At 35.2% G+C, this 23981-nt stretch overlaps 3 protein-coding genes across 6 annotated transcripts; 2 read left to right on the forward strand and 1 right to left on the reverse strand.

Annotated features, from left to right (window-relative positions):
* Positions 1-1112: 1112 nt before the first annotated feature.
* On the forward strand, positions 1113-2549 carry LOC111395332. Its single transcript, XM_023021315.1, has 3 exons — positions 1113-2001; positions 2131-2336; positions 2454-2549. The coding sequence occupies exons 1-3, from the start codon at positions 1113-1115 to the stop codon at positions 2547-2549; spliced, it is 1191 nt and encodes a 396-aa protein (XP_022877083.1).
* A 9678-nt stretch (positions 2550-12227) lies between these two features.
* Positions 12228-14590, reverse strand: LOC111396296 (cytochrome P450 71A6-like). Its single transcript, XM_023022686.1, has 3 exons — positions 14207-14590; positions 13341-13953; positions 12228-13102 (listed from the first exon to the last, which is right to left on the reverse strand). Exons 1-3 carry the CDS (start codon positions 14515-14517, stop codon positions 12491-12493), a joined length of 1536 nt encoding a protein of 511 aa, XP_022878454.1. The 5' UTR covers positions 14518-14590; the 3' UTR covers positions 12228-12490.
* A 4353-nt stretch (positions 14591-18943) lies between these two features.
* On the forward strand, positions 18944-23103 carry LOC111396292 (serine/threonine-protein kinase AFC2-like). Of its 4 annotated transcripts, XM_023022678.1 has the most exons (11): positions 18944-19123; positions 20362-20551; positions 20891-20917; positions 21003-21156; positions 21249-21297; positions 21392-21506; positions 21743-21834; positions 21980-22136; positions 22286-22350; positions 22453-22550; positions 22631-23103. In XM_023022678.1, the coding sequence occupies exons 1-11, from the start codon at positions 19031-19033 to the stop codon at positions 22878-22880; spliced, it is 1290 nt and encodes a 429-aa protein (XP_022878446.1). In that variant the 5' UTR covers positions 18944-19030; the 3' UTR covers positions 22881-23103. The 4 variants fall into 4 exon arrangements, with proteins under 4 accessions (XP_022878446.1, XP_022878447.1, XP_022878448.1 ...); XM_023022680.1 differs by lacking the exon at positions 20362-20551 and having other exon boundaries at positions 18984-19123; positions 22631-23085; XM_023022679.1 differs by lacking the exons at positions 21392-21506; positions 21743-21834 and having other exon boundaries at positions 22631-23083.
* The last annotated feature ends 878 nt before the right edge of the window (positions 23104-23981 follow it).

The raw sequence follows: 23981 nt of genomic DNA on the forward strand, positions 1-23981 counted from the left end.
ACAATCAATATGGAGAGACTTTCAATCTTAGCTGGAAGAAGTATCCTAACTTCTCGTAGAGCAACCAAAATCAGAATAAGCCACAGGGGCAGTTTCAACAACAAGAGAAGATGCCTCAATTGGAAGATGTGATAGGAAAATTCATGGAGAAAGCCGAAGCTACACTTCAAAATCAAAATGCAACCATCAAAAATTTGGAAGCTCAGATTGGGCAGCTAGTCATCGCATTGACTGGCAGAACGCTAGGTAACTTGCCAAGTAATACAAAAATCAATCCCAAAGAGCAAACTAAAGCTATTACAACTCGAAGTGGAGTGCAATTGCCGAAAATCCATGTCAAGAGACCAAGTATGACTGTAGAGACATCCTCCTCTGCTGGAAATGAAACTGCTGTGAAGGAATAAACTCCAAACGAAAATTCAGAAAAATCAAGGATAAAGCCAAGGTCACAGTCAACCGATATGAGCCTCCGATTCTCTTTCCACAGTGCTTGAAGAAGCAAAAAGTGGAGCAACAATACAAAAAATTCCTAGAAGTCTTCAAGAAGCTCCATATCAACATTCCACTAGCCGATACACTGTTTCAGATGCCTAGCAATGTTTCACGCAAAATTTCTGAAGGATATCATATCAAATAAACGTAAGCTGGAGGACCATGAGACAGTTATGCTTACGGAGGAATGTAGTGCCAGAATCCAGAATAAACTCCCACCAAAACTAAAAGATCCAGAGAGTTTTACTGTTCCTTGCAAAATCGGTGAAGTATATTTCGATAAAGCATTATGTGACCTCGGTGCAAGTATTAATTTAATGCCTCTGTCTGTTTTTAGAAAACTCGGATTGAGAGAAGTTAAAGCAACCACTGTGACACTTCAGCTGGCAGATAGATCACTGACACACCCCAAAGGGATAATTGAAGACGTGCTCATCAAGGTCAAAAAGTTCATATTCCTAGCAGATTTTCTTATCCTGGACATGGAAGAAGACAAGGACGTCCCATTGATACTTGGCAGACCATTCCTGGCCACAGAAAGAGCGTTAATTGACGTTCAAAGAGGGCAGTTGATTTTAAGATTGGGAGATGAGTAGACATCGTTCAATGTATTCAAGGCAATGAAACTGCCAGCAGAATCAGACAGCTGTTACCAAGTTGACATTATTGACAAGACAGTACAGGAAACATTCCTACTTCATGGTCCATCTGATACATATGAGGCATGCATTGCACAATCCCAATCAGTTCACTCAAATTTTCTTGAAGTTGAAACATGTGCACGATTTTTGGAGACCAACCCGCCATATACCCGAAAACGGCACTTCGAGGAACTGGGGACAGGAATTACGAAGCCACTACCTTCTATCCAGCAGCTGCCAGTTTTAGAACTCAAGCAACTACCGCCACATCTCAGATATGCATACTTGGGAGAGTCAGATACACTTCTAGTAATCATTTCAAACACAGTCAGTGAGGTGGAAGAAGAAAAACTGCTCAAGGTACTTAGAGAGAACAAGACGGCAATTGGGTGGACAATAGCTGACATTAAAGGAATCAGCCCTTCTCTGTGTATGCATAAAATTCTAATGGAGGAAAACTATAAGCCAAGTATAGAGGGTCGGAGAAGATTAAATTGGAACATAAAGGAAGTGGTCAGGGCAGAGATACTGAAATTACTGGATGCAGAAATTATCTACCCAATTTCAGATAGTGCATGGATTAGTCCAGTTCAAGTGGTACTAAAAAAAGGGGGAATCACAGTGGTGAAAAATGAGAAGAATAAATTAATTCCTACCAGAACAGTTACGGGATGGAGAGTTTGCATTGACTATCGCAAACTCAATGCAGCCACACGAAAGGATCATTTCTCCCTCCCATTCATTGATCAGATGTTAGAGAGATTGGCTGGACATTCACACTACTGCTTCCTTGATGGATACTTGGGCTATAATCAGATACTTGTCACGCCAGAAGATCGGAAGAATACCACTTTCACCTGTCCCTATGGTACTTTTGCCTATCGTATGATACCTTTTGGTCTTTGCAATGCTCCAACCACATTTCAGAGATGTATAATGGCAATATTCTCCGATATGATTGAAAGGTTTATTGAAGTTTTTATGGACGACTTCTCAGTGTTTGGATCTTCATTCGATGAATGTCTAGAGCACCTGAATTTGATCTTACAGAGATGCAAGGAGACTAACCTGGTTTTAAATTGGGAGAAATGCCACTTTATGGTGCATGAAGGCATTGTACTCGGGCATCGAATCTCGGTAAAAGGAATTGAGGTGGACAAGGCAAAAATTCAAGTTATTGAGAAGTCACCATCGCCTACATCAGTTTAAGGAGTTCGTAGTTTCTTGGGGCATACGAGGTTCTATAGGAGATTTATAAAAGATTTCTCGAAAGTCACTAAACCGTTATGCAATCTGCTAATAAAAGATGTAACCTTTTAGTTCAATGAAGAATGCCTCACAGCATTCAACACTTTAAAGGAGAAGCTTACGACAGCATCAGTAATTGTGGCACCAGACTGGGAACTCCCTTTTTAATTGATGTGTGATGCAAGTGATCACGCCGTGGGTGCAATATTAGGACAGCGGAGGAACAAGATTTTTCATGTGATCTACTATGCAAGTAGGACTCTAAATGAAGCACAAATCAATTATACCACCACTGAAAAGGAGCTATTGGCTGTAGTATATGCATTCGACAAATTTAGGTCATACCTTATCGGGTCTAAAGTCATTGTCTACACAAATCACGCTGCATTGAAGTATCTGCTCACAAAGAAGGATGCAAAGCCAAGATTAATTCGTTGGGTACTATTACTACAAGAATTTGATATTGAGATACGAGACAAAAAGGGTAGTGAGAATGTAGTAGCAGATCACTTATCCTGATTAATGCCTAGGGGCAGGAAGATTTAGTGGATTTAAATGAGATCTTCCTAGATGAGCAGATGCTAAGAGTGGATGAAGCACCTTGGTACGCAGATATCGTCAATTACTTGGCTAGTTCCATCCCACCATCGGATTACTCAAGTCATCAGAGGAAAAAGTTCTTCGTCGAATTGAAGTATTATTTCTGGGAGGATCCAATCCTCTATAGGCGAGGGACTGATCAGATAGTAAGAAGATGTATACCTAAGGAAGAAGTACATGAGATTCTCGAGCAATGCCACTCATCTGCATATGCAGGACACTTTGGGGCTTCGAAAACAGCTGCAAAGATCCTACAATCAAGGTTCTACTAGCCTACATTGTTTAGAGACGCTTTTGAGTTTGTCAAAAGGTGTGACCGATGTCAACGCACCAGGAACATCTCGAGGAGGAATGAAATGCCACTGAATAATATTTTGGAGGTGGAGATATTCGATGTTTGGGGAATTGACTTCATGGGACCCTTCCCCCCGCCGTTCTCAAATCAGTACATCTTGGTAGCAGTGGATTACGTATCAAAATCGGTAGAAGCAGTTGCACTACCAAAAAATGATTCAAAGGCAGTAATTAGGTTCTTGAAGAAATATATTTTCACCTGATATGGTACACCGCGAGCTATAATCAATGACGGGAGCAAACACTTCTGTAATCGTCAGTTTGAGCAGCTATTAAATAAATATGGCGTTAAACACCGTGTCACCACTCCATATCATCCACAAACCAGCGGGCAAGTTAAAGTATCTAATCGGTAGTTGAAGAGAATACTCGAAGTCACAGTGAATTCATCTAGAAAGGACTGGTCTAAAAAACTGGACGATGCATTATAGGCCTACAGGACAGCATTTAAGACACCAATAGGCATATCTCCATACCGTCTAATTTTTAGGAAAGCGTGTCATCTGTCACTAGTAATGGAGCACCGGGTATATTGGGCTATGAAACAGTTAAATATGGATTTAAGTGCCGCTGGTGAAAAGCATCTACTGCAACTGAATGAGTTGGACGAATTTAGAATGGAAGATTATGAAAATTCAAAACTCTACAAGGAACGAACCAAGAAGTGGCATGAAATGCACATTTAGAGACGAGTATTCGAAGTAGGCAGCAAGTACTACTGTATAGCTTGAGACTCAAGTTGTTCCTAGGAAAACTATGGTCACGGTGGTCGGGTCCATACACTGTCACGAAAGTCTCACCATACGGAGTTATACAAATCAGCCATGAGACTAAAGGTACCTTCACTGTTAATGGACAAAGGCTAAAGCACTACTAGGGCGGTGACTTCTCCAACCAAAAGTCCACCGTTCAACTCAGGACACCAAAGTAAAGTAGCTGCAGAAAAGTCGAGCTATCGACTATAATCTAGCGCTGGGTGGGAGGCAACCCACTGTATCCTTTTTAAGTTAATTTGCTTTTGCATCATAGTAGGAATTTTTCAATTTCATTTTTAAAATTTTTAAATTTAGGTCATCGATCATTATATATATATATATATATATATATATATATATATATATTTTTTCAAATGTCAATGCGTGATTGTGAAATTTAATAAAACTTGTGTTTTAAAAAAAATAATAAATTTTAATGCAGTCGCATGGTGTGACCGCACACATAGGTATTGAATTTCAAGTGGCTAATGCCACTTGAACCATGCGGCCGCAGGCGCTAAAACCATACGGTATCATGGCAGAGTCGGGTGTGATTTTAAAATCACACCCGGTTCCTTTCTTCACCAAATTTTTTTTCTCTCTTCGTGTTCTTCATCCATATTTCTCTCCACACCCTTTGAAAAAATTTCACCCACCAAATCTTCCATTCAAATCACATTTGTACTCCACAATATACATGTCATACATCAAGCCACCCACTTCAAGGTAAGGTATTGCTTTTTCTCTCTCGTTTTCCTTTTTTTATTCTTTTTTGGAAAATTCGTCTTTGAATTCGTTCTTTTTATGAATTGAGGGAGAATGAGCTAGTTCATATAGGGATGGATTTGCTGTGATTGTGTTGTGTGATTTTTGGGATGAATTGGATATCAATTTTATTAATTTAGGACTACTTTCACATAATGCACACCAAGTGTTTGATGAAATGCCACAATAACCTTTTATGTACAATTACGTGCTTTTTGCATATACGTTGATTCACCAACATGGCACCAGATATATTTTAACGGGTTCCCACATAATTTGAACTAGAAAACACCCACTTTCACGTTGCACCACATAGGCACATGATTAGGTCACCGCACATCACGGCATCATCTGTCCCTTACTTTGCATCTTCATTTGACATACCAAACGACATCCAATTGGGTTGAAATTCGAGTATGTGCTACACTTCAATGAATACTTTGATATGCCCGGAGATTGTCCGAGAAAATTTTGATAATTCTCAATGATGTCAAGGGCCGAAAGTGCGCACTCGGTCATGGTTCCAATTTCTGAAAAAATGCATAATTACGTCGAGTTTTTCTCCATTTTTCGTATTGGCGAATTACTTGAATTCAATTAAACATCATATCTTGACTAGTGCACACCATGTTGCTACACATGTATCTAGGAAAGTTTGGGGAATTTGTGCAATGCATATTTTATTATCTCATCTCTTGCCTATTCTTTTCACATCAGACTTACTGAGTGTATTCTTACAAATTTTGCAGGATGCCTCCTAAAAGAACTTTACACGGGAAAGAAAAAGCAAGCTCTTCCATCGAGACAGCCCGTACTCGAGAGCTCGTGGGAGAAGTTCAGCGGTACGATATGAAAACATCGTACGCCATTGGACTTTACATGCTAAAAGACCCGTAAAGCTTGATGACTTCCAGAGTTTTGACTTGGTCAATTTAATTCAAATCTGTGGGTGGCAAAAGTTGGTGGAGAGACAACATCCACTCTATAAGCCTTTATGCTGAGAGTTCTTCACCAATTTCAATAGTGACATTGACACACCAGGCTCCGAGCATTTCCATCAGACTTGTGTGCGGGGGAAATGGATTATGTTCTCTCTCGAGGTCATTCATGATTACTTCTAGCGTACCATGGAGAATGTGATTCCTCTCCCAATTAACTTTCATTGGAATGAAGTGGCTGAGGTTTTAATGGGGCAGGAGAATGCATGGCCCCTCGAAACTACCGAGTGGCATCAGATTGAGCTTACCCCTTCCATGGCCATTCTATGGCTCTTTATGTGCCACAATGTCGAGCCCATATCACACAGGACTACATTTCCAGATCAGACAGCAGGATTCATCTACCACTTGGCTCGAGGCAACAAAATTGATCTCGCTACTCATATATACAATCAACTACACTCATTGGGAACTTGGAGAGATCGTCGCTCCACTTTGATATTCCCGAGCCTCATTAGTGGTATATGTTGGGCTGCGGGTGTTGCCCTCCTACCTGAGGAGTTACCTGAAAAACCAAGCCCCATAATCAAACGAACTACATTGGACGCTCAGACAAGGGCTCAGGTTAAACACAGGAAAGAGCAAGAAAATGAGCGACATAGATAGCAGGCAGAACAAGGCCAAATTCCTGCAGATCAGGAACACCCATGGGCTCCAGCACCACAAGCTGACGTAGATAATCAGTTGTTGAGACAGATCTTCTCCATCACCACGGGCATTAGCCGAGACCTTCACAGTTTCTTTCAAGATTTTGGCGACATGAGGACTGAATTGAGAAGTTTACAAAGAGACAATCACCTTGCGTTGAACTACATCAGAGATGTCAGGGATCATGCTACAGTCATGCGACGAGAGGTTGATACCATGAATGGCCGGCTGAACATGTATGTTGGTCGGGTGGACGATATCCAAATGAGGGTCAATGAAATTTGGGAGACCATGAGAGCTATCCAGGCCGAGCAGACATAGCAGTCTACCTTGATGCGGGAACTGAATGAGATGATGCGGCAGCTCCTTGGACGACACCCTCCTCCGCCAGATGATGGTACAGCAGGACCTAGTTTCCCGCCACCTCATCCATTTTGATTCAAGGGAAGTACTATTTACCTCATTTTGATTTTCCTTTTTATGTTGTCCGTAAAATTCTATCTTTAATCTTCTTTTAATTTTACATTGAGGACAATGTAGTAACAAAGTTTGGGGAGGTGACATAATTTTATAATTTTAACTTAGTATATGTGTTCATCAGTGTCTGTATTCCACAGTGCGTGCATGATGAAGAAATAATAATAAATAAATAAAAATAAAAATTTTCCTATGCATTTTATTCAGTTTTGTTTTAATTCTTTTCATGCATGCTTGTGTCGGCTTGATAACTTTACTAGCTATGATGTTATAATTGGACTAGTTTAAACTGCAAAAACTTTGGATCTGATGCAACTAGGCTAACTGACACTTGTTGATACAAAACTTGACATTATATGTACACACTATTCATGCTTGACATGTTAGATAAATGACTGAATTTTGAGCATAAAATAGGAAAAGAATGATAACCTTCTATTGAATTAAACTGTAAACTGTCTTAAGATAGTTTGGTGATGGTTGAGCTATTGTAAGGAAGCATTGAGATGAGTGAAGGCTCCGTGCATGAATTCTATTGTGTGGATTGTCTAGACCAGTGAGGTGAAGATTATGTGAAAATCTTAAATTAAGGGTTAGTTTTGGAAACTAAATGTCTAGAACAATAAGGGCATAAAATAAATTTGTGAGAACAATACACTTCTTTTCATGCCTTTATGACTCAGCAAGTAAGCCTGTATGGATATTTCAAAATCTGGTGCCCTAAAGTCAATTGACTTGGGAGTCACCGGCCTAAAGCTTGCTAAAAGGGTCATATAGAAAGCAAGATGGAAAGATGTTAAATGAAAGTCTTCTGATCGAGCCTTTATAACTCGAGTGAATAAGCCTGCAAGGGTTTAAAACCTGGTGCCCTAAAGTCAACTGGTTTGGGAGTCACCGGTCTAAAGCTCGTTACATGGGTTATATAGAAAGCAAATGAGAAGAAGAAAATGAAAAAAAAAATGAGAAGCATAATAATAAAATCAGAAATTAAAGATAGGTGAGAAAAAAACAAAAGAGAGACAAAACATGACGAAAAGCCCTTAGACATTTGGTTGAGAAAATTATAACTTTGAGGCGAGGCAAGTAACCTATTTTAATCTTGAGTGTCGAAGCAATCGAACTTGGGAGAGACTTCACTTGTTGAAATGTAAATTTGTGATAGTGAGATTAATCCAAACTATGAGAGGGGGAGGACTACAGCTATGTGAATTCCTAATTTTGAAACACAACCCTGAGATAATTGAGTGAAAAAACATAAGTTTGGGGGGTTGTGTATCTCTCGAGCGAGTAAGGTAGAACTGACCACTCGGGGTCGGGACTCAAATCCATCATGAACCTAATATGTTGGCATAAACTCACACACACATGTCAAGTACGCATTTAACAGGCGAAGGTTGATGTCATTTTTGCACTGATATATCTTCATCAAATCAAACACTTAGTCTAATCCTGAATCGTAGCAGGGTATTAAGCCATGTTTGTTCAGAATTTAGTCACTATCTTATTTGAAGACTAACAATAGTTCAAGTTTGGGGGGTTTGATAAGTGTGTTTTTGCACACTTATTTAGGTCACAAACATGACTTAATTACGAGCAAAATGATTGAATTATGACTTAGTGCAGGAAATTTAATTGGAAATATGGAATAATATGCGGCTGTACGGATTAAAACCATGTGGTCGCATAGCAGTTTGTCCGCTACGAAATTTTCTTTCCTTATACAATTAAAACTCCTTTGGTAACCTAATATTGACGGGATATAAATATCAAAAACAATCCAGAGATGACCAAAACGCATTGGGAGGCAGTAAAACACATCTTGAAGAAGCTTTGGAGCGCAAGAACGAAGATTGGCGATTGGAATTTCAAGATTTCTTCAAGTTTTTCTAATCCGGTGATGCTTATTACTCAAAACCTGAGGTATTTTGCTATTTTAATCATGCTAGGCTAGAATTTTATTATGCTAGGAGATCGATGAACCATGTGATTTGAATTTTAATATCCTCGTTTTGCAATTTGATGTTAAGACACAATTTTTATTGTTTTGAATGATTTATATGCAGTTAATGTTTTCGCAATTAAGGGCTCGTAATTGTGTGAATTTAAGTGATTTATTCTTGCATTCGAGAGAATTGGAATAGATTTGACATAATATAAATCATCGTAGGGTCCAATAGTGGATAGAAATATACCGCTATACTCTACGTGAATCTTTGAGTGTTCATAGAATTGCATATATTTTACATATGCTCTTGTCATAGAAATATAGGCCGATGGTATATAGAAATAAGTTTGATACATCTCGAGAGAGAGTATTGGATAGACTTAGAAACATTGATTCGTCACAATTGAAGTGTGTTGTCATATTGTGAAATTAGGGTTTAAAGTGATAATTGCATGGGAAATCGTGATTCTAGCGTATTTAATTTCTATTGATTATAACAACGTGCGTTCTCAACTTTTAGTTTTATTCTAGAATGTTAAAATATTGTTTTGAGTTTTAATTTCAATTTACACATTAAATTTGCGTAATTAGGGTTTCTTTTTGAAATTAGAGTTTTAATTATGTCCATACCCACTTTGACAATCCAATTTCGGTTAAGGCTACGTTAGATAAAATTTGAACTAATCAATCTCTGTGAGACAATATTCGGACTTATTGAATCCACTTTATTACTTGTTAACGAACCGTACACTTGCGATGGATTAAAATCGAAAGAAATAATTTCGTGAACATTATCTATAGAATATTTTTAAAAAAATCATTAATAGTAATTAATGCATTTAGTTTAATTACTAATTTTTTAAAAAAGTACGACGTGAGGTGCAGAGTGTGAGCAAGTGGACACTCCGCACTCGCTGTGCGAAGTGTTCGCACCGCACGTCGTACATTTTAGTTTATTTTATTTTTTTAAATTAGTAATCAGACTAAATGCATAAATAGTAATTAATGATTTTTTTTTTGAAATTTATATAGATAACAATGAGCACTCCGCGCAATGGAACACTCTGTACAACAATTTCAACTTCCCGGACAATATCTATTGCAGGGGGAGTATTCGGATTGTTGAGTCAAAATCATGAGGAGTATTCGGATTGTCGAGTCAAAATCATGGAGTTGCAAGGGGAATATTCGGATTGTGAGAGGTGGATCCTATACTATTTTTGTGTGTGTGTTATGAATTGCTTTATGTTCAAGCATTAGATGCCGTTCCATTTCTACAGAAAAACAGGTGTTGGGAAGAATTTATTTACCTTCCCATGTGCCAATGCCATTAATTCACTACATTGATGGACACAGGTATAATTGTAGACTAGGTACAGATATGGCTAAGAAACGCTGATACACACTCACCATGCGTAATTTATGAATGTAACATTCAGAATTCATTTTTCTGACTTAACATTTACTTATTATGTATTATGTCAACTCTAGCACATTTATGGTGTCAAAGTATAAATGCAGCTATTTGTTTAGTAATGTATACGAGAGAAGTGATATGAATTATTATATATTCAAGTAGCATACAATTCTTGTCTGGAAGGAAAAATTCACATTCACTTTATAAACCTCAAGCATGTTTTTTTATTGTTGCAACTATAAAATTATTTTGTAATAATTTTCTTTATATCATGAAAATATTACTAGATATTCATTCGAAAACTTCCCTAAAAACTAAATTCATACGCTAATAAAACTACGATAAATACAAAATTCATACAAAGCATGCTACATTGTCTAGTAGTACCTAAAATTTCATTTTATTTGTACTTATTATTTACAGATTTTTGTAAGATCCACCGACAAACATGCACTTAGACAAGACACACTCTATAAAATTGGTCAAAATGGTTTTGAGTACTTCTCATTTTGTTTTCTTTTAGCACTCTTTTTCGCTACTTTTTATCATCTCGTTTTGGCAATTTTTAGCATCGATTTGAGGGAATAAAAAAAACTCAATATTCATATTTTTATAGTTTCGATTTCTCTTAACTCTCTACCGAATATGTCAAGCATTTTATGTCTTTCACATTTTTTTTTTTTTTGGATTGCAAATTTGACATTTTCTAGAAGGATTCTAGCTTAGAAATTTCTATATATAGAAGAAAACATGAGGAAACATTTTTATTGGATAAAAACGCATCCATTAACATTACTAATATTGTTCAATCATAGGCTTAAGAAAAATGTTAATTATTCAGTTGTAGGGAAATTTTATTGATTTTGAAGTACCATATCCAACTAAATTGGTGCACATATCTTCCAGGTGAATTTAGTCTCAGAACTGCTATAAAGATGATGTTTCTTCGATGTTACGTCGAGAAAGACACGATGAAGAATATTTCAACACAATTCTTTTATATATACAAGTTTCAGGATAATGGTGGATGGCATTGTTGTTCAATAATATGTTCAAGTAACAATGTAGCTAACTTCTTGATAAAATCATCTTTGACGTGGATATTCAAGAATTGGTCATCAATATTGGAATGTGTTGATTCCAGGATCTACATTGATTGCCATTAGGAGGAATGTTGTACTCATCTTCTTTCGTCTATGTTGTGTATCACTAAAATTTTTTGGCAAGCTTTTAAAGAAACACCAATTTTCTAACCTCTCATAAATTGTGTTATCCAAAATCGATCAAAACTAATGGGGGGAAACAGTCAATCCCAAGCAGGCCCTTAAGTTTTTGAGAGAAAACTTTATTTCTTCATGCCAAGAAAATATCATAAAATAATAATAATAATTTTATTTATTATTATTATTATTTTTTGCTTTATTGTTGCCTGTTATTCATTCTGTAATAGCTTAATTTCGTGGTTACTTCTCCAACAAGTCACATCAAGTGACATGTTTTTGCTATATTATCATATTAGAAATATCTATGCAAGTGGACCTTCTTTTTTTTTTTTTTTTTTTTTTTCCCCTTTTTTNGGTAATGTCACGTGGCAATGTGTAAACTAAAGTGTACACCATAGTGTACATGTAGCAAGGCTCTTACCGATTGAACTTTACAATTTGTACATTAATTTTGGACACGTTGTTTGACACTTGCATTGTTGTCAAGTGTCAATTGGATGGGAAAACTATTTGAAATTTAAACTATCCAACAGGGTAATATCACGTGCCAAAGTGTAAACTAAAGTGTAGACCATAGTGTACAAGTGGCATGGTACTTACCGATTGAACTTTGCTATTTGTAAACTAATTGGTAGCAAATAGGGACATAAAATTACCAAGTGTCTTTACTTGGCTAACCAATTTATGATTACTACTCATTTATTATTAACACATTTCATAAGATTCACTATTAGTTCTATTATTATCTCTCTTTGCGAACCATTTATAAATTTGCCATATGGACAAGTGATTTCATAATCATAAACTAGATTCACTTGATCTCCTGCAATTATTCTACTTCTTGGCAGCAGCTAGAAAGAAAACTTCAAAACTAGTAAGGACCGCACTGAAAGGGACGATTCTGCACATAACAGAATAGAGTAGACGCTAACAAGAGTGTGGAGTGGCAATCGCTAGCAGAGGAAACTTTTTATGAATGGTGATTCCAGTGCCTTCAGTCATGTCCACATTACTCTCTTTTCCTCCATTTGGCAATGCAAAGTTGAATTTGTGCACCAGTTTTGCCAATGCAAGCTCATTAACAACTATGGCAAATGTAGTACCGGGACAACCTCTCCGACCAGAACCAAATGGAATCAACTCAAAGTTAAGCCCTTTGAAGTCTATCTCTGTTTCAAAGAACCTTTCTGGACGATATTCTTCGGGGTTTTCCCACGATGATGGGTCTCTTCCAATTGCCCGAGCATTGACAATCACTTGTGTGCCTGCGGCAATGTCATAGCCCATGAGTTTAACGGATTGGGTAGATTCTCGAGGAACCAACAACGGAATAGGAGTATGAAGACGTAGAGACTCTTTAATCACTGCTCTCAAATACTGCATTTTCTCCAAATCATATTCGGTTATCTCCAACTTCCTTCCAGCTACTTGTCTAACCTCATTTTGCAATCTTTCCAAGATTGCTGGATGCCTTAAAAGCTCTGCCATTGTCCATTCCAACACAGAGGATGTTGTATCGGTTCCAGCAGTGAATACATCCTGTCAAATTAAAAGATGCACGAAAAAGACCGTATTCATGAGAACGTCATATTCATATATGTAAATTACTAAAATGAGAGAGACAAGTTATTTTGGTAACTCCACTTCAAATTCTAAGTCCATATTCTAACAATAAACCAAATAGAGTGACGAGACAGGATTTATAAAACTGACTCCAAGTTTATTGGGGGAAAAAAAGAAGAAAAATTTACTCTCCTAGATAGAGTGAGACTCTTACGAGGATGAGAGCTTTGATCACATCAGTTTCCAGTTGAAAACCATCCCCGTTTTCGCTCTGAACTTCAAGCAATATGTCCACAAAATCTGGTCCAGTTTCATCAGTATTGCCATCATGCTTTCTCTCTCCTTTCTTTCTATCCCTGTGTTCTTCAACTACCCCCTCCAAAAATTCATCAAACACTTTAGCCACTTTTTCCACTTTGGCATTCAAACCGTTGAATTTACTAATCCAGGCAAGCCATGGAATGTAATCCCCTACACAGAAAGTACCCAGTAAGCCCACAAAATCCCTCAACAATGACTTGAATTTTTTCCCTTCTTCTCCCACACCATATTTCCTCCCCAATGCTGCCCTGCACACTATATCATTTGTAAGCGACATAAAAATATCGCTCAAGTTTATTGACGAAGATGAAGAACACAACTGGCTAATTTTCTCGACCATAAGGGATGTTTCTTCTTCTCTTATGCGCCGAAAAGATTGAACCCGCTTGTTACTCAAAAGCTGTAGCACACATATGCTTCTCACTTGCCTCCAGAATTCGCCATAAGGAGCAAACGCTACATCCTTAGAACCATAAATCAGTCTTTCAGCGATGCTTGATTTTGGCCTGTTGAAAAGACAAAATTTAAATAAATAAATTTATCCGTTTCTAATAGCTTAAAAGTAGACTACATGGTTCAACATATATTAGAGCTTTTGATATATCCACCATCCTCTTCGGTCCAGGATTTCATAATTGAAACTTAAACCCATTTCTGAAAATGAAATCTACAGAAAAAACTGAGCTTCCAAAACATCATTAAAATAAACCTATCATCCTTTAAAGGCTCAAGCATTTAAACGAGAGAATTCAACCTAACCTGTTTGAGAAAATCAAATCATGATCTTTCATGACCTTGCGTGCTGCATCGGCAGAGGAGACAACCAACACCGGCACGCTGCCCAGATGAAGTAACATAAGTGGACCATAACGTTTAGACAGTGATTGGAGAGAGCGGTGGGGGTGTAATCCCAATTGATTCAGATTTCCGATCACGGGAAACCTTGAAGGAGAAGGCGGTAGCTTCTTTCGGGTTGTTGAACTTGAAGCTGCATCATAGAACTGTTTGTAGAGGAAGATGAAGAACAAAAGAAAGCAAACAAAAGCAACTATCCAGTGTGAAATGAACATGATTTTCTTTTATGTATTACGAGATTATCTTCTTATGTGGGATGAAGATATATATTGACGGGTTCTTATGGAGTGGATCATCATATTGATGTTTTCCACAAAAACGTCAAATATTTTATCCATATGCCGCAAAAAGATTAGATTGTTTGGCTTGAATTTCCCCATTCCCTCCCATTAAATTATATTTCAATTTTTTCGATTTTATTTTCAATTATACAATCTTTCATAAAATAATATTACACGTGAACCAAAAATTCTTCCTTCTTTTTTAATTGCTTATTTTTCGAAAAATATTATTCCACACATTTTCATTTCAAAAAATAGAGGCCAAACGGGGGCTTAGTTGAAACTTTTTATCCACACTGATGCAGTTGTTTATAATTGTTTTTAATCATTCAAATTACTTTTTATGAATACATTTCGTTAGATTCACGTATTCGATACTCGTTTTTATTTTTTTATAACTTAAATTGATTACAAATAATTCCAAAACATGCTTATATACTTCATGTTTGGCAAAGTTTGTAATAGTTATAGATGGGTCAAACTCTATTTTTTTATTCACATATTTTTTGAAATCTATAATTTTATTTTATTTTTATTTATTATTTATAAATTCACAACTCATATCAATTAAAAACCTTGAGTAACATGCACTCAGTCAGACAAGACCCACTCCATAAAATAGGTCAAAAAGGTTTTTGAATACTTTTCCTTTTATTGTCTTTTAGCACTGTTTTTCGCCACTTTTTTATCATTTCATTTCGGCAATTTTTTAGCATCGATTTTGAGGGAATAATAGCATCTCCAAACACCAAATCTCCATTTTTTACCATTTTACAGCAAATTTGATAAATATCATTTTGCGCTTTTTTTTTTATTTATCACCAAATGATATCAAGAGTATTTGTGTCATTTTATAGTATACATGAATTATTATTATTATTGTTGTTGTTGTTATTATTATTATTATTATTATTATTATTATTATTATTAAGAAATTTTAAAGATGTTGAACGTGCATTTGGAGTTCTACAATCTGGATTTGCAATTGTAAATAGACCAACACGTTTTTGGGACAAACATGTATTACGTAATAAAATGACTGCATGCATTATTATGCGTAACATGATAATCGAGAAAGAACATGATCTCAATGTACCAGTTCAAGATTGAACAAAACACCCTACTCCAAAAGTTGAGTTGTTTGAAGACGAAAATCAACATTGTCAAGAATTCCTTACTTGTTATAGACAAATCAAAGATAAAGATGCACACATTGCACTTCAAAATGCATTAATTGAACATTTGTTGGATGAATAAATATTAATTTCGATAATTAAATTACGACACTAGGTCGACTTTGTCGTATCAGAATTTCGAAATTCGAAATGTACTACATTGATTTTGATAACATGATTTAATATTTTCTTAATTATATTATTTTTATTAATTGTACTACATTTTAAAATTTTATTAAATGATTTAATATTTTCATAAATGAAACATAATTATGTATGTAGTAAATAAATAAATAATTTTTAGCTATATAAATTGTTAAGAATAAAAAAATGAAGAAAATAATTAAATACTATTCATTTTGTGCAAATTTTGGTGTAATGTGTTGGAGATGATTTTCATTTTACTTTAATCTTTTATGGACATGTATAATTAAATCTTATTTTTTTATTTATTATATTCCATTTATTTTTCTTTCTCTCTCTTATTATTTATCTCTATTTCTATAAAAAAAAAATTAAATTGGATTCTTATAACTTTTTTTTTCTTTTTTCATTCATTTTTTGAGAAAAATACCTATTTTTTTTATTAAATTATGAAAATTTATAATTAAATTTAAATATATTAATTTTTTATTTATTTTTAAAAGTATACTATACTAATAATATTAAATCCTATATATATGTATACTTTTGATTATTAATTATTTAATTAAAGTCTTAAATTTATATTTTTTCAAATTCTTTTTTATTATATGGGAAGAAGAAGTGGAAGTAAAAGGGGAATTATGAGAACTAACATCTCGTATGTGAGAATCTCACACCTGATCCATATGAATTCTATTTCAAATGAAAGTTTTTAAAAGTCTTTTGAATTCCACAAAAGTTTATAAAATTTTAAAATGAAAATCCATAGAAGTTTACGAAAGACTTCCACTAATTCCATACAAATCTTTAAAAAATCCACGAAATCTACAAAAGTCATCACTTAAAAAAAGTCCATCAAAGTTTTCAAAAGTCTCAATTGAATACACCCCCTAAGTCTCCACCGAATACGTCAAAATGTCTTTCAAATTTTTCTTTTTGGATTGGAAATTTGACATTTTCCATTATGATTCTGGCCTAGAAATTTCTATATATAGAAGAAAACATATGGAAACATTTTTATTGGATAAAAACCCATCCATTAACATTACTAATATTGTTCAATCATAGGCTTAAGAAAAATGTTATTAGGGGAAAATTCTTATTTTGAAGTACCATATCCATAAAATCGATGCACATATCTTCCAGGTGAATTTAGTCTCACAATCTTCTATGAAGATGATGTTTCTTCGAGGTTATGTCAAGAAAAACATGATGAAGTATTTTTCAAATTTGACATTTTCCATTATGATTCTGGCCTAGAAATTTCTATATATAGAAGAAAACATATGGAAACATTTTTATTGGATAAAAACCCATCCATTAACATTACTAATATTGTTCAATCATAGGCTTAAGAAAAATGTTATTAGGGGAAAATTCTTATTTTGAAGTACCATATCCATAAAATCGATGCACATATCTTCCAGGTGAATTTAGTCTCACAATCTTCTATGAAGATGATGTTTCTTCGAGGTTATGTCAAGAAAAACATGATGAAGTATTTTTCAACACAATTCTTTTATATATACGAGTTTCAGGATGATGGTGGATGGCATTGTTGTTCAACAATTTGTTCAATTAACGATGTGGCTAACTTCTTGACAAAATCATCTTTGACATGGACATTCAAGAATTGGTCAACAATATTGGAATGTGCTGATTCCAGGATCTACATTAACTGCCATCAAGAGGAAAGTTGTACTCATTTTCTTTCATCTATGTTGTGTCTAATTAAGATTTTCAGCAAGATTTTAAAGAAGTAACATTTTTTGATTATTCAAATTTTGATTAGCTAATCAATTTTCTCTGTACTTGTTTGACAATATTACAACAAAATTCTGTTTTGTTTTTTATTTTTTTTGAACTCATTTTCAACCAAATACTCACAATAAAATATTTTGTACGAAAACCATAAAATTTTCCTATTTTTTAATTATATATTCTCCAAAAATTCATTATTCCAAAATTCATTTTCTTCAAACAACTCATTTTAATAGTTGTCAAACAAGGGCTTTGTTTAAGTATTTAACAAGTCATTCAATAGAAAGTATTGCAAATAAAAGATATTTACGAACAACTATTTTACTCTTGTAACATTACTTTTTTCCTATTAATACGGGTCTTTATTTGCAATGGAATAATATGTTTAAGTTTTCACCGTACGTAAGTCTTATTTTATAATTCTATAACAATTTAATTATTGAGATATGTCCTATTTTAGAGACCATCACCTTAATTTTCCTTATTTAAGAGATGGCAACATAGTGGTGCGAGGTCAGACAACCTTCCTTGTCCTGTCCCAGTACGACAACATAGAGGGTGAGGTCCGACGGCCGGGGGCGGGGGTGGGGGAATTTTCTTGCCCCATATTCACCCCATTACCCATCTAAGGCAAGGTGGGACGGGATGGTGCGATTGTTTCGTTTATGTACCCGTTTATTTTTTTTATTTTTATTTATGGTTTTTGATAATTCATTTTATTATACCTATTCATTCAAGTGAGACAATAATAAAGTTATTAAAAATTTTAAATTAATTAATTTATTTTTAAAAATTAAATTATTCAAATATATTTGGCAAATTAAAGTTTTTATTGTTTCTCATATTTTTTAGATAATTTTAGTTATTATTTTCTATTAGAATTAATGAAGTTTCGTGAAAATTTTTCATTTAAAGTATTGAATTAAAAAAAAAAACTTGATGGGAAATTTCCAATCCCATGCCCAACCTGCTAACTCGATTAAGTGGTATTCCTCGTTCCGCTAGAGGCGAGGCCTCGCGAGTATCGAGTTTGACAAGTATTTTTGCCATCTTCATTTAGTATTTGCTAGCTTGGTCCCTCGAATGCATGCGGAGCCTTATCTGGCCCAATGGGCTGTAGTCAGAACCCAATTAGCTGAAGCCCGCCTACTGTTAATCCCAGGGAAATCATCAACCAAAAGTAAGGGCTGCAAAGACCGCCACGTGGACGGTCGATTTTGCCGCAACAGACTCTTAGCCGCATTGTTTGGTCAATATTAGGTAGCGTTTCTAGGGTTTCATCTCAAACGCAGTCACAATTTATTAAGATATCTCTCTATATTGCTTGTTCTCTCTCTCTCTCTCTCTCTAGATTATTCGCTTCTGATATGGAGATGGAGCGCGTGACAGAGTTGACGATTGATCGGCGGCCAAGGAAGAGGCCTAGATTAGGCTGGGATGCCGTGTCTCAGGCCTCTAAGGTATTCAATCTTGAATTTCTCGGATTTGGTCATTAGATATATGATAGTTTTTTTGTAGATCTGATGGAAACTTATAATTTGTTGGATCAGGTATGGAAAAGGTTATATCTTTGTGCATTAAATTGCGTGTTTTGGAGGATATAGTTAATTTCGTAGATCTGTGATTTTTTTATTTTTTTATTCTGACCGGATTTCTCGTTTTATGTTTAATTTTATAGCTTTATTAGGGGGCAAATGGATCAATTCCGAGTTAATATTATGGATTAACAAATCATTTTTGCGATTATCTGATAGTCACTTTATGTGATATTATTTGTTATTGCGCCTCCAATATGCAAGAACTTAAGAATCGTTAGATGAAGCTGCATGAATCTTTAGTTTCTATCTATTTGCTTAAAGAAAAATATTTTGGAGCTTCTGGTAATTGGAATTTGGGCTTTTTTTCTCTTGTAGAATTTGAATTAGGAATGGAACCTTTGATACGTCAATTTTTGAATTATGTGTTAGGTATCTGCCCTAACGTTTCAGTTGTGGATACTTGGTACTTTCTGCATAAAGAGATCGCATTCTAGGGGCGATTTCATTAGTTATCTAACCCCATTGAACTCCTCTTCTTTACATATGTCATATCATATTTTGGTTAAATTTGATTATGGATCTCGAAACACCATTTTCTTGTTAGAATTTTGAAACTGAAATGGAAGAATTACATTTTACCTTGATATTTAAGGAGAAACTCTAAGATCTTTATTTTAATTTAAAATTGTTGGAGCGTGTAATTTTTATTTCCCAAAAATTAAATAGATAAAGGATTATTCTAAAATAAAGTTGCTGTCTGGTCGCATTATAAATGTTGTTGGTTATGACAATGCGTATGGAATAAAGTAATTGGAATTATGATCTATCAAGCTCGACGAGTTGCCTACATTTTCCCACTTGTGATGTTTCTCTTAATTAGCTTAATTTTTGGAAGAGTGCATCTAGTTTTCTTTGTTAAAACATGTAAATTTTGATTATTGAAGTTTTGTTTTTTTATTTTTTTTTTGAGCTGGTGATGTCTTTTTTAATGGTACTTCACAATGTGACTATACATTTCTTATGATTATATATCTCTTGATACATTTTTTTTAAACAATAAAGTTTTATTTATCCATTATAGAAGTGGGGTGTGTAGAAGATTGAACAAAATTAATAATATTTTTTTCATTGGAAACTACATCAATTAATGCCTTGTGTAGGCTCAGCTAGGATTGTTTTATGTTCAAGAGATTGGGAATGTGATGAGCTATGCACCTTCAAGAACTTCATCAGACCATCCTAGTTCTCTGTTTGTTAAGGGCCTTGCTCGAAATGGTTCTGCCCCTTGGCGAGAAGATGACAAAGATGGCCATTATGTATTTGAGCTGGGAGAAAATTTAACTTCTCGCTGTAACTACCTTTTACTATCATCATAAGAATTTATTTTGGCTGATGCCTCTTGTGCATATCGAATATTTTATCATGTGTTGTTCATATATATATGCAAGATAGCCTAATTCATGTGAATGTTTTCTATTGTCTACATTGTTTAAGTAATTTATTTCCCTTGTGTTGTCATTTAAGTGGAAAGATTATGTTTGTTCTCAGCATGAAATTATCAGATTCTGTATGCTTTTTCTTTTAAATTATAAAACATCAATTATTTGCAGCTTATTTTTGCTTCTTGAATGACATTTCCCTCATGGATTTCCAATTTTTAACTACTTTATCTGTTTAAAATATTTGCAGATAAAATTCATAGCAAGATGGGTGAAGGTGTGTTACTCAATTTGACAAATTCTGTTGGTTTGATGCTGTGATGTTAGTTCCATGTTTGCTTAAAGCAAATTATTCTGTCCAGGCACCTTTGGCCAGGTTTTGGAGTGTTGGGATAGGGAAAGAAAGGAAATGGTTGCCATTAAAATTGTCCGTGGTGTCAAGAAGTACCGTGATGCGGCCATGATTGAGGTTGATGTGCTCCAACAGCTTGGAAAACATGACAAAGGTGGCAACCGGTGAGTTTTTCCTTCAGCATTGGAACATACTTCACTACTCTTCTTGGCTTTTCTAAATATTGCCAGTTGTTGAATGGGTTTATTCCTTGCAGTTGTGTACAAATACGGAACTGGTTTGACTATCGTAACCATATCTGTATTGTAAGTACTTACATGATATGTTTGGTGGATTAATTTCCCCAATTTAACAAATTTTTTGGGTTAAAATTTGGATGAATTCAAATGGTTTTAACAGGTGTTTGAGAAGCTAGGACCAAGCTTATACGATTTCCTACGCAAAAACAATTATCGCTCATTTCCCATTGATCTTGTCCGTGAGATTGGCAGACAACTTTTGGAATGTGTAGCATGTGTGTAAAAAAGTTTCTCTTCAATATATGTTTTAGACGCATGATATATATTATTAAAATTTAAATGTAGGCCATCTTATATTTATAGTTTTACAATAAGGAAAAAATTTGATTAGTCATTTGCCTTGAATTGGATTTCCTTTACTCATGATCCAGATTATAATATAATGCACATAGTTGTTTCATTATTGCTTAACGGTATTGATTTTTTTTTTTTTATTGTGTATAATTTACAGTTATGCATGACTTACACCTCATCCATACTGATCTGAAACCTGAGAATATTCTATTAGTTACGCCGGAGTATGTTAAAGTTCCTGACTACAAGGTAGTCAGATGATTTATATGTCTAATGTATGCATTTTATGTGTGAGTATTTTTCAGTAAAAATGATGGCTTTTTCTCTTTTGGTGAACTGCCTCTTCATGTGGTATTTGTTTTGTGGTCAACTTATGAATATATACTGGTTCCAGGGTTTGTCAAGGTCCCCGAAGGATGGTTCATACTACAAGAGAATTCCCAAGTCTAGTGCTATAAAGGTAATTGATTTTGGCAGCACGACTTATGAAAAGAAGGATCAGACGTACATTGTATCAACTCGACACTACCGAGCACCGGAAGTTATTTTAGGTAAAAATTTGTAATGGCCTTGCTACTAAAAATTCAATAATAACCTCAGTTCTTAATGTCAGATTTTTTCCTTGTACTTCATTCTTTTGTCGCTTTTCTTTCCTTTGATTCTCTTTTTTGCTGGAGGTTGTAATTGTTTGTCGGTGCAGGACTGGGATGGAGTTACCCTTGTGACATATGGAGTGTTGGGTGTATCTTGGTTGAACTTTGCTCTGTATGTTTCATTTGCCTTTTCACGTGGAATTATTTGTTTTATGTGTTGTTTTGGGGTGTGGGGGGCGTAATTTGTAATTAAACTTGTCCTGGTCGTACCCAGGGGGAAGCATTGTTCCAAACACATGAGAATTTGGAACACCTTGCCATGATGGAGAGAGTCATTGGACCTATGCCGCAGCACATGTTAAAGAGAGCAGGGTAGGTGCAATTAAGCATTGAAATTAGTCTAATGAGAGGATGAAGAATTGCCAAGTTGCTTAATTGATTATTTTTTTCAGCCGATCTGCTGAGAAATATGTTCGAAGAGGTAGATTAGACTGGCCAGAAGGTGCCATGTCTAGAGATAGTATCAAAGCCGTTCTGAAGTTGCATCGCCTTCAGAACCTGATCATGCAACATGTAGATCATTCAGCGGGAGATCTTATACATTTAGTACAAGGACTTCTTAGATATGATCCTTCAGATAGGTTGTCGGCTCGTGAGGCCCTCAGACACCCCTTCTTCACCAGGGACCATCTAAGAAGATGATGAAAATGGAAAAGCTGTCCGTGGATAACGATTCGAGTAATTTTTGGGCAGTATACGGTGCTGCATTATGCCGGCCTCTACTGGTTCGGGCCACTTCAAATCCAATTCTTTGGTGTCCGTTTGGCATTATTGGGAAAGCCTCTAGGTAGTTCTGTTGTAAATGTAACGAAACAACTAATAATTGTTAATGTCTCCATTTATATCATTCATGTCCAGTTTATTATATTAGTCTTCCTTACATCTATTTAGTGTCCAACCTATTTAAAATGTTGATTCACGATGATTTTAGACGTTAAAAAGTCAATTTGTTTACATTCCCAGTGTTAATGGTGGCCGAGTTGCAGAGTCACATTAACTGGCTGAAAACTTTGATCGTGCCCAAATGGCAACCAAAACAAATGCCTTCTGCAACCAATTGGCAATTTTTAGTCTTCTGTCATACCCTCTGGTAATCGTCAATCCTGGTACATGCACAAGAAAGTTTATGTAATGTCATATAATATTTTAACATTGAACAATTTAAAATACAGTCAGTTTTTTCATTCAATCATATTCCTTCAACCTATCTTCTGCCATTGTTTCTAGATGATTCCTTCTGGCAAAGTAGATTAATTTGGTGAAGTTTTAGATGGTGTCTCGGAGTTTATTCAGCTAGCTGGCCAGTAGCCAAAATATTAAAAAATATAGAAAATGTTGCAGCTTGAAAACGGAAAAATGAGTTTCCCAGAAGGATTGGGAATTCCTTAATGCCAGTAAGTCTATTGGGGGGCTTGTCCATGCTGGTCTGTTCGTTTTCACACCCTTAGTTTCACCCCTTCTTGGTGTCTAATGATTTTTCCCATTACAAACAATAAAATCAACGATCGGTGACAAGGATAAGAAATAATGCCCCTTGGAATCGCCATTATTATTGAGAAGTATCATCATTATTGATCATAAAATCAGTCGATATTTTTTCCACCGCGCGGCCACCTCCACTTGCCTTGGTGGGGTTGGTGTTGCGGGTATTATTATTATTATTTTCCCTTTTTTCTTGACATATTTATTTCTATTAATTAATATATATTCTTTACTAAGAACATAATAGTCATTTCAAAGAAT

Source organism: Olea europaea, chromosome 6 (assembly GCF_002742605.1).
Source record: "Olea europaea var. sylvestris chromosome 6, O_europaea_v1, whole genome shotgun sequence".
NCBI lineage: Eukaryota > Viridiplantae > Streptophyta > Magnoliopsida > Lamiales > Oleaceae > Olea > Olea europaea.

What these genes read in the sequence shown, in the direction of transcription:
- LOC111395332 (XM_023021315.1), top strand. Translation starts at nt 1,113, where the DNA reads ATGAAACTGCCAGCAGAATCAGACAGCTGTTACCAAGTTGACATTATT. An exon ending in CACTTTCACCTGTCCCTATG is followed by an intron (nt 2,002 to 2,130) that starts GTACTTTTGCCT and finishes ACGACTTCTCAG; the next exon opens with TGTTTGGATCTTCATTCGAT. An exon ending in AGTCACCATCGCCTACATCA is followed by an intron (nt 2,337 to 2,453) that starts GTTTAAGGAGTT and finishes GTAACCTTTTAG; the next exon opens with TTCAATGAAGAATGCCTCAC.
- LOC111396292 (XM_023022678.1), top strand. Translation starts at nt 19,031, where the DNA reads ATGGAGATGGAGCGCGTGACAGAGTTGACGATTGATCGGCGGCCAAGG. An exon ending in AGAAAATTTAACTTCTCGCT is followed by an intron (nt 20,552 to 20,890) that starts GTAACTACCTTT and finishes AAATATTTGCAG; the next exon opens with ATAAAATTCATAGCAAGATG. An exon ending in TTAAAGTTCCTGACTACAAG is followed by an intron (nt 21,835 to 21,979) that starts GTAGTCAGATGA and finishes TACTGGTTCCAG; the next exon opens with GGTTTGTCAAGGTCCCCGAA.
- LOC111396296 (XM_023022686.1), bottom strand. Translation starts at nt 14,517, where the DNA reads ATGTTCATTTCACACTGGATAGTTGCTTTTGTTTGCTTTCTTTTGTTC. An exon ending in GATTTGATTTTCTCAAACAG is followed by an intron (nt 13,954 to 14,206) that starts GTTAGGTTGAAT and finishes TCTTTTCAACAG; the next exon opens with GCCAAAATCAAGCATCGCTG. An exon ending in TGATCAAAGCTCTCATCCTC is followed by an intron (nt 13,103 to 13,340) that starts GTAAGAGTCTCA and finishes TTAATTTGACAG; the next exon opens with GATGTATTCACTGCTGGAAC.